The sequence below is a fragment of the Purpureocillium lilacinum genome (assembly GCF_023168085.1).
Source record: "Purpureocillium lilacinum CBS 284.36 DNA, scaffold_3, whole genome shotgun sequence".
NCBI classification, from domain to species: Eukaryota; Fungi; Ascomycota; class Sordariomycetes; order Hypocreales; family Ophiocordycipitaceae; genus Purpureocillium; species Purpureocillium lilacinum.
Genome location: NW_027072113.1, coordinates 1,685,891 through 1,696,588, shown reverse-complemented (window position 1 = coordinate 1,696,588; position 10,698 = coordinate 1,685,891). Strand labels below are relative to the sequence as shown.

At 54.2% G+C, this 10,698-nt stretch overlaps 1 protein-coding gene across 1 annotated transcript; it reads left to right on the top strand.

Annotated features, from left to right (window-relative positions):
* Positions 1–208: 208 nt before the first annotated feature.
* On the top strand, positions 209–1,717 carry PLICBS_004147 (uncharacterized protein; the record flags this gene model as incomplete). The annotated part of the gene is made up of 1 exon (XM_065600446.1): positions 209–1,717. One exon carries the CDS (start codon positions 209–211, stop codon positions 1,715–1,717), a length of 1,509 nt encoding a protein of 502 aa, XP_065456518.1.
* Positions 1,718–10,698: the final 8,981 nt, after the last annotated feature.

Below are 10,698 nucleotides of genomic sequence, written 5' to 3'. Positions count from 1 at the left end.
CATTGATGTTGCTACAGGAACAGATCTACGCCGCCTGGCGCGGCCGGCGCATCTTGAGCTTGGTTAGCTTCGACGTAAAAGGAGCGTATAACGGAGTGTGCAAGGCCAGACTCATCCAGCGCATGAGAGCGAGAGGTCTCCCGGAGGGTCTGCTGCGATGGCAGAAAGACAGTACAAGCAAATAACGGAACGAAAAGGCTCTGACGAAATGGAGCCGTCCGAAGCGATTGGACACTCACCCGCTTCGTCCCATGGCACGCCGTCAAGTGACCACGGCGACCAGCCGCCACAAACCCCTCCGTCGCAAAGGACCAGTACGCCTGATCATGCGACTGCCGAGCGCTCAGCACCGCCGGCCGAAGCCTCTAAGACGCCGACGACTTGGTCGCCGCCCAAGGCCCTCCCGAATCCTAGAGACCACGCGACAGACCAGTTGAATCAGATGGGTGATGAATACCTTCCGCGAGAGGTTGACGAATTTGGAGAGAAGAAGGTCATGGCCAACGGCCAACTTCTAGGCGGAAGGCGCTACCGGTGTAGGACGTTTCTTGTCGCTAATCGAGGCGACAAACTTTTTATGCTGGCGACCGGATGCGCTAAAAAGCTAGGATACCGAGATTCTTATCTGCTATTCAACAAGAATCGGTCGTTGTTTAAGATCGTCGCCAGCCAAGTCGAGAAGGACGACCTCGTGCAGCGTGAGATCCTTCCATCCTCGTTCCGCTCCAGGCAGATCGCCATTGTGACGGCCCGATCCATGTTTCGACAGTTTGGCAGCCGCGTTATTGAGGATGGGCGCAGGGTCCGTGACGACTATTGGGAAACGCTGGCGCGCAAGCAGGGTTTCACCGAAGCCGATCCCGCGGGCGAAAAGCGACCAGGCTCCCAAAGCCGCGCCATGGCCGAGCCTACAAACACGCACTTGCCGTCCTCACCCCGCACAGAAGTTGCCTTCAGTACAGCCACCAAAACGCCATCGCAGCCTGATGCACCACGATCTCAGGTTGCAGGCACCACGGCAGCTCCACCGAAGAACACAGCAGCAACGCCCGGCTCGGTCGCGGCTTCGACGTATTCTAGTGGAGCCTACCCAAGGTATTGGAGCAACACCGGCAATGGAAGTTCAAGTCGACAGATCACTGGCCCGCTGTACCGCCCGGCCATGGACATGATCTCGACCGCACACGAAGCTCGGGTGCCGCCACCTGACCTTGTCGGGGTCAGTGGATATTCCAGTTGCCAGAGCGACACACCGTACGACCACATGCAAACAGATTGGCCGCACCGTCCAGAGCAGCCATCGGCCCCTGGCACAAATGAGCAGCAGCCTGCTGGCTCTGGCGACCACATCGCCACTGCCGGCCGTCCGCACATATCGGCATACACGACTGCCTCAATTGCTGCTACCCAGCCGCGCGTGCCTCCGACGCACCCTCCACAAGCGTTGAAGGAGAACCCGTATCAACAGTCTCTTCAGTCACACTACTATACCAATCAGCCCATATGGTCACAGACTCTAGGCCATAGCATTGGGGCTTACGCAACCCAGTACGAGTCGGTACACCAAGCCCAGTCACCTGCCTTTCACGTCCAGCAGCCAAGAGCTGGCCAAGACGAACCTACCGTGTCCTTTAACAGGCAGAATGGCTCCGGTTACGGCATGTACTTGGTGAACCAGACCCCTAGGGGCTACACACCGCACACAGGGCCAGGTTAAGGCTCGCAGACTCCATCGGCGAATGTATAAGAATTGCTATGGGCGGACAGCGCTCAGTACCAGGCAACGCTACGGAAGATGAGTCTTGACGCCCGTGCTTGAACTGGGCGGACACGCCAGCGCCCTCCGTACCTCTTGGCGAGATTGCTTGCATTCTCTAAAAATTATGCTGAGGGGCTTTGAGTTGCCTCGGCCATGTCAGAGTGTATGGGCACTGCCTTCCACAATGATGCGACGTCTTACCGCCGTGTCAAGTCTGTCTGCCATTGCGCCGCTCACACTGACTACCTCGCTAGACCTCACAGTGAAAGGGCGGTGCTGACAGAGAGAGTCACTCTATAACTGCCATTTAGCACCGCGACGTATTCCACCTCGGATGCGCTGCCTTGCAATACCCCGCCTGGCCCGTATAAGGCTGTACGATTCCCCCCAACGGCACATACCTAGACAGACTGTGGCGAATGTCGACGCCATCGTAGGAAACAACATGACAGACGTTTGCGAATGTCTGCGGATCCCGAGGCATTGGACGGCCAGGTACTGACAGGTAGTTGAAGCCATGTTCGTCGACAACGTTTCTTGGTGCAATTTCTTCGTGACCCACGTACATGACATTCTATACAAGGAGGCACTTGTCTGGCATGCAGGGTTGTTTTCCTATAGTATGACCTGGGGAAAGATCTTGTCATTTTACACGCTGGCCTAGAAGCGGCCGTAGCGCTCCAACAGACGCTTGAACCCCCCTGGCCGCACTTCGGTTTGCGACAAACGCCGGATGGCGGACGACTGGGCGGTAATGTGCACGGTCATGGACGATGTGAACAATGGCGGTCGCCTTCATGGCCGGGGCCTTCTACGTCCCATCTGTGGACGGAGATGCCACCCCTCCATCTACCCAAGTGCCTTGGGACGGGTCTCTTGTTTATTACGTCGCCACGAAGCCCGACAAAACATGTATCTAATCTCGTAGGGTGTTGACTGACACCACTTCATGCTCGGTCTTTGTCGCTGTCGGTGGTGTTGTTCGACGTACACGGCTCGCCTACTTGGCGCTGACAATTGAGCATTGCGTGCGACGTGGGGTCATTCTTTAGTCGAAGCGCCCGAACAGTTCGCAGGCTATGATGCACTCCGACGTCGTCTTCCGGCACGAGACGGGCACTACGGTACCGGTAGGCGACGCCGGAACTGCGTAGACCGCATCGTCCTTTGACGTTGGGGGCGTGGTGGCAGACGTAGTGAAGCCGAAGCCTTGCTTATGCCGGCCACCGCCAGTTAGTTAGTTGTTCATCGACACGGGTGAAAAGCGTCCGTGCAGGGCAGTGGGAGTTCTTGCTCGGGCGTCATGGATGCCATCACTAGTAACTCTGTGATTCGACCTGAGTGCGATGAAACTTGCAGAGAGTTCGGGGGAACTGGGTAGCGAGCACGAAGAACCAGAGCGATTTCTGGATCTCCATCCCTTACGCAGCCCTTGTAGCCTGAGTGGTGTGGTGCATGTAGGCTTGCAGGATGAGTGGTGTGCAGCCAAATCGGCTTCCAGGACAAGTGGTGTGGAGCTCGCAGGGCTTGTGGTGTGAAGCATGTAGGCTTGCAGGATGAGTGGTGTGAAGCAAAACCGGCTTCCAGGACGAGTGGTGTGAAGCATGTAGGATTGCAGGACAGTGGTGTGAAGAATGAACGCTTGCAGGGCGTGTGGTGTGAAGCACGGGACGCAAATGGGGGCAGAGGAATGCGGGAGGAGGCAAAGAAGGATTGCAGCCGTTTCTGCTTGTCGCACGCCCAGGACAAGGGGTAAGACCAGGGTAGTACGGGGTGTCGACAAGGGTCTATGTCCCCTGTCATTCAGCTCACCACCAGCTACTTTGCTTCACACCATCAACCTTCACCCCCCGGTTCTCCACACCATCGTACTAGACACCCCTGTTCACGCTTGCCTGCAACGCTGACAGCCTCGTCTGCGCGCCCACAATGGCTCATTCTGGGGGAGGTCCTGGAGTCGGCGGGAGAGTCAATCCGCAACTTGGCCGTCCATCCTCCATCGTGAAAGGCGCTGCAGTGTGTCGAGGAGCCGAAACTTGCGTCACATGAGAATTAGGTAGAAACGACCGCGGAAGGGTCTAGGGCCGACGCCCCGACCCTCTATGTCCAGTCTGTTCTCTCATCTTCTCCCGTCGGCACCTGCACTGTACTTCACCTCAGTCTGCGAAGAAGCAACGTTCAGCAATAAGTAACTGGCCAGCCACGACAGCATCTACGACCAAGTTCGCTAATTGTATCCTCCTGCATCAAGGCACGCGATCTATCCGATACCGTCACATTCGGAACAAAGCGCCGTCCGAATTGTGCCTCCCATCGGGTCTTTAAACCCCGGCGCAATATTGCACACGTAATACCAATCAAGCTGCCGATTGAAGCGTTAAGCTCGCCATTTGCCATGACTTTCAACGTATGCCATTTACCCGAGGCCTCACTGACGGGTCATACTTAGCTAGGGAAAGCACCATCCGCAGTCTTGAGATGCAATCACGAAATTGCCTCCAAGATTGTGGACGGTCGGCCACGACTGAGCCACCGCGCGATGATGATTTACAAAGGCCACCCAGAGAGGGCTTGCCGCAACCTTACCTTCGACTCGCGAAGGAACTACACCTCCACGCCGACGGGCTGTATGCTGAGGCACGCCGTTGCCCCCATAAAGAAGGGTAGGGTGGCTCCTTAGACTCGGACGAGGCGTACCGGGTTTGACCTGCAACGTTCTACTTCAGTATCCCGGGGGACAAAATTCATTGGTGCGGTCTGCATGCATCTCATCCCTGGGTAGCCATCACTGTCGTCAAAGTTCAAAGTTCAGATCAGAGTTCAAGGTTCCAGGCTCTATCACGTGACTCCCGACAACCTGTCTTAGCGCAGCATGATGCTCGTCGGACGGGTTCATATTAGAACACCCGAGTCTGGAGAACTGCAAGTGAGATGTCTGGCAGCCTTGTCACTGTAGCGTATTCGTGGAGCAACAGAATGAGAGCTGCGGGACGTCCCGAGTAACATGCGACGGCATCCACGGCACAGTGACTCCACCGTTGCAGCACGTCTCCAAGGTCCGAGTAGGTCAGTCGGACTGCCATCGAACACAGAGTGTCCAACAGTGTCGTCTCTGCCTATACAGCATTACGAGATCGCAATTCGAAGTCCAACCCCGAGGTCAGATGTGGCATGCCCAAGGCCAGATTCGTCGGTACGTAGCTGTAGAAATATATTAGCGAGCGTATTTAAATGGTTGGGATATTTGACGGACTTGCCTTATGTTCCAGAACACTTGCTCTGCCCCCTAGACACAGCCTGCGACGCCATCGAACTCGGCAAGTTGGCGTCCCTGTGATATGTCGTGCATATACCCTTCGTGCCATTGCCTGCAGTTGAGCTCGTATTTGTTGGCTCATTACACGGGCCTGGTGGCGCTGCATGAGTTGAAGCCACTGCCGATACAGAGCAGCGAAATGTTGTTGTCTCTGTTGCGGCGTCATCATCCCTCCATCCAGACTCGATACAAAATTCATGGATATAGCATAAACACCTGGCGGCAATACGCTTTGAATACATGAAGCATGATTCAAGCCAATGTCTGCAAATACATTTTGTGGCATGCTATCTTCCGAGCCGCTCTGCCTGTTGTCGAGGGCGATTTGTTGCTGCAGTGCATCGTGAGCTTCTTGCCATGGCGCCGGAGGTGCGTATTCCACGGCGTCATAGTAGTCTGTCTCGTCGACACTAGGCTCTGCGACAGTATCTTCGGCAGCACTGGCGCCATCAAGGCCATCTTTGCGAATGGCGCGGTCTGGCTCGCAGGTAATGCTACCTGTGGCTCTTCTCGGGCTAACTTGGTTTGAGAACATAGCAGTGGCGGCTGGCAAGTCAGAAGTCTCCACGCCGCACAGTAACCCGAGACCGAAGGTTGTTTGAAGTACGCCAAGTACACTGACAGCGGAAGGAACAGTCAGGTTCCGTCAAATTTGTGTCCAGATAATGGGGTATGTCGTACCGCACGGGAGAGTGCGTGCGCAGATGTGAACCCGACAGTCCCGCAGTATTTAGCCTGTCTTTCGGTCTCGTGACGACGCGTCAACTCGAGGAAAGCGGTGCTTACATTGGCATGGGAAATGGGCATCAAGAGACAAGAGACGTTTAAGTGAGTCGCAGGAGCTGTGGGAGACAATTTCGGGAACAGACGGTCTAACGAGGGGCTGAGTAGCGGTCCTGTACCCTACTCCAGCGGCTCTACTGCGCTCCGGCGGTAGAGACAATTTTGGCTCTATTCATAGGCTTATGAAGCCAGCGAGTTGTACTGTAATGTACAATAGTACAGTACAGTATAGTACAGTACAGTAGGCGAGGGTGGGGAACATAGTGGCTGACAGTTGTGGTGGTGTGGGGGAATTGCGCGGGCCGGGAAGGCGGGTATCTTGGTGGTGTGCGGCATGAAGTGGTGTGGGCGCTAGTGGCGTTGACCACTGTCTCCCACCGAGCTGCTTCCTACCTACAGCTCTGGATGTGTTCTGTCATGGCTATCATTTATCCACCTCGCCCGTTGAGTACAGGACCGTATGAAGCCGCAGTATGCTGACACGTGACAGCGCCGTACTGTCTGAGTCGTCATTCACAAGCCTTTGCACTACTGTAATTCTAACTCTTGCGATAGTCGCATACATACTTTCCGGGTCGCAACTCTTGGCGTCTGACTTAAATCGGTACAGGTCTAGCCAAACAATGTCCGGCATCTTGGTCGACAAAGGCCTCACGAGGCAAGACCGCCTCGTGCTCCAGAATCTTGCGGCTGACGTTCGGGACTACCGACGGAGGAGACGGAATGAAGGGCAGAAACAACCGGGTAAAGGTACGTTAGGAAGTAACCAACTGTACTAAAGCGAGTGGCGGCGCTGCGCGAGCGTAAAAAGAAGCATGCGGATGTCTGGATAAGTCTTGTTAACAGGACAGGCAGCTCGGAGGCGAGACGCAGCTACATTGGCGACGCTCAAGGCACTCAACGACCCTGCTGGCGCGCAGTTTGACCCGACTATCTTCACTAGTACCGAGTTGCATAACCTACAACTGCCTGGTATTTTGGAAAGGTGGCTCTTACGACCCTTAATTTGCACAGCGCGCTCTGCGCTTCGCGTCGAAACGGATGTGGTGATGATCATGCATCTACTGCTCTACTTCTGTACCTCCGTGCCGAGCGCTGCTTTCCTCTATTGGAATTTCTCCTGCGTACATGGGCTGCTACACTTGGCCATGCAGGCGACGTACATGGGCACATATACTCTCATGATGCATCAACATATACACCTTGGCGGTGTCCTTAGCAAGCGTTATGCTGTTTTGGATGCCGCCTTCCCCTATATCACAGATCCACTTATGGGACACAGCTGGAATTCCTACTACTACCACCATGTTAAGCATCATCACGTGGAGAACAATGGTCCGGATGACCTGTCTTCCACCATGCGCTACCAACGAGACAATTTCGTTCATTTTTTGTGCTATGCAGGGCGATTTTACTTTCTCATCTGGCTCGATTTACCATTATACTTTCTCAGGAAGAACAGAATAGGATTGGCGGCAAAGGCAGCGCTGTGGGAACTAGGGTGGTACGCAACGCTGTGGCATTTATACAGTCTGAACGCAAAGGCTACCCTTGTTGCATTTATCCTACCACTACTAGGGCTTAGGGCGGGCCTCATGGTCGGGAATTGGGGTCAGCACGCCTTCGTCGACAAGGAAAGGCCAGGCTCTGACTACAGGTCCAGTATTACATTGATAGATGTATCGGCAAGTGTTGCTGCCCACTGTAGGTTGAGTATCAGCGGGCTAACGTTGGGTAGAGCAATCGCCATTGCTTCAACGATGGCTACCACACATCGCACCACCTCAACCCGCTGCGACATTGGCGCGAGCACCCTGTGTCTTTCATAGGGTCGAAGGCAGAATACGCGTCGCAGGGTGCACTTGTTTTTCACGGCATCGATTTTATGATGATAACGGTCCGTCTACTCCTGAAGGACTACCGTACCCTGGCGGAATGTATGGTTCCAATTGGTAGCCAAATATCAATGACCATGGACGAGCGAATGGAGTTCCTAAAGGGTCGTACACGGCAGTTCACGGAGAAAGACATACAGCGAAAGCGTTAGCCTGCAATATAACGTTCACCATCCTGAAGGTGGTGCAACGGATGCTTGAGCGATAGTCTATATTCTATCGCAGCGATAGAATACTGAAACGCTCGAAGATCCAGAGACACAGGTAAGGAGAAAGCGACGACGGTGAGTAGGGGCGTCAGAGAAATGCCTCGGAGACAGGGGAATGGTGAGAACGTCTCTCGAGAAACAGGCCGAGAGGATGGAGGATAAGAGGCCACTCTGCATTCCCACCCGGTGCCTCGTGCCAATTGGGAACAGGCACCCAGTAAACTTGTACTGTATTGCAAGGTAGTTGCTAGAAGCGCGCTTCGTATGCTGCCTAGAGACTCGCATTGAGGCAGCTGCAGAATTGTCCACAGTTGTTCCAATCATGGTGCTCAGTAGCCTCCAAAGTCCGATTGTCATGCCTACCACCCTGTAGGTTGTATTTATCGTGTGGCTGCGTCGCACCGTCGAACCTCGAGAAGGTACGATGGCTCACCGGAGGTCATACGTGCAAACTGCTTCAAAGTCGAGGGCGGCAGCCACAGACGTGGTGAAGGCGACGTTTGACTTGCGGGCATCACCACTTAGTTGCTCAACTACACGGATGAATCCAGCTGCAATGACGCCTATGCCATGCCACATGTCTCCCCCAAGATTGGTTCCGTCGGGCAAGCCTCTATCGCACTTCGATACCCGTTTCTCACTTCTATCCACTCTGCATCAACCGCGTTGGTGACGCGGAAGTGGTTGTCGCTGCCAGGATCTCTGCAGAGAAGAACATTCTTCTGAGCTATTCTGCCACCATATGCAAAGTCTCCGAAAAGAACTATTTGCAGTGAGCTGATCCCATCTGGCCCGAATACCCACTTCAAGAACTGGTAGAACTTGTCTCGAAAGCCGAGCTCGGAGTTCGGGTAGCCAATCGAGGATCGCTCAGTGGGCTTCATGGCCCATGATGCATAATGGCGGAGATCGGACGCTGACTGACGCACATGGAGTATCTTCAATGTCGCTTTCGACCTAAAAGGGACCAGAAGATGTTGCTAGCGGGCATCGCCGTTAGTTCGTCCACATCGTCTACGTCGGCACTACTTACCAGGAGCTCGGGAACACAGCTCAGACCTAGGAACTCGAGGTCAAGCTTTGAAAAAGGATTCAGTGCAGGCTCTTTTCGCATCTGGGATAGCTCAAACTTCGATATACCCATGTCGGGCAAGTCGCACGCCTCTTCAAAATTGCGTACCATGGCGCAGGTTCGATGATGTAGTACTAATCGCCTGAGAGTTGCATGGCGCCGACGAATTCGCTTTAAGAGATCCAATGGTGCGGCCGAACCAGTTTGACCGAGGCAAAGCTCCGTGAGTCCCTCAAAGGCGTCCAGGTAATCGGAGACATGGCCCAACGCTGAGCCGCGGCCCTCTGCTTCCTGTATTTCGAGTCTCTCTAGTCTAATGCGCAGCTTACTTTGCAGAATCCGCTTCAGGAACTCGTCCATACCGGGGCACATTCGCAAGGTGAGGGATTGTAAGCTGTTGAAGTTCAGCACGCGTACCATCGCAGCCGCCACGGGTACGTGTGAAAGGTCCAAGGTACGGATAGCTGGCAAGATAGGACGTGGAGACCGGTCACTCAATCCAAGAATTCCGTAAACGAATATATCTGGTGCGGCAATCCCGTTCTCGTCTTCCTCATCGCCGATGTAGCCCAGGTTCTCTCGCAGTTCTTGCCAATCCACGAAGTCTAGTTGAAGGCTCTGTAAATGTTGCGAATTGGTCCGAATGGCGATCGCAAGGGTGTCGAGATCTTCGGGACGTGGCCCTTTCCAGCAAAGGTCGCGTAGATTGCGGAATGAGGCCAAGTCAATATTACAGTGGTCATGGAAATATTCATGCTGACTGCAGGCGTAGTCTGTTGTCAAACTCAAAGACCGAATCCGATGATGTTTTCGTGGGAGGATCCCGTTCGTATCGAGAATTTCCGGCGGCACGCATGTACCCAGATTCCAACTAGGTATTTTGTCAGGTGGTCTAGATTTAATGCGGCGAAAGACGCTCACCTGAAGCCTCGCAATTGGCCGTCCATGAATTCGTCTAGCAAAAGCTTTGCCCTTTGAGAGAGCTGCTTGAAACGTGGTTCGAGCTCGACGTCGCCGTCAGGATCGAAATCGCCCTCGTCGGAGTCCCATACATTGGCGTCGTCTTTCAGGTGGGGACATCTAGACAAGGTAGCGTATTGCATGTTCGTATGGAAACGGACGTTTGTGGCAAGGCGCGCAAAGTTCGGTGACGGGAATGCATCGGGAATTTTGTGTAAGTGATATTCACTCCACGGCCTGATCATGATCGATCGCCAGAGGATTCTGGCAATAAACGTGTGCATAGGTTTTGAAGTCAGGGAGAGAGATTTCAGATCAGGTTTGTGTAACTGGGGCCGTTAGCAGGATGTGTAGGTCGAGATTTAGCCGGCTCGCCTTACTCTTGCAAATACAAGCTGCAAAATGTCCAGGGGCAGTCTCATCAGCATGCAAAAATGCCCTGACCTGGTAGACGGGGGCGCGGTAGATCCCATGGCGCTGCTGAGGCCGGCGCACAGCGATACTTCCTGCTGTTTGATGGGCAAGTGTCACGAAGAAGTATCGATGGAATGGAGCCGCTGAGAACAAAAATAGGACAGCGTATGGTCCAGAGGAGAGGCATGATGTCGCACTCGTTTATTGGCACATTGCTGGTGACAGCACGGGCAAATTGCTCGTACAAGGCGCAGGGATGAACGTGCGCAACGAGAAGTTGAGAAAAAAAA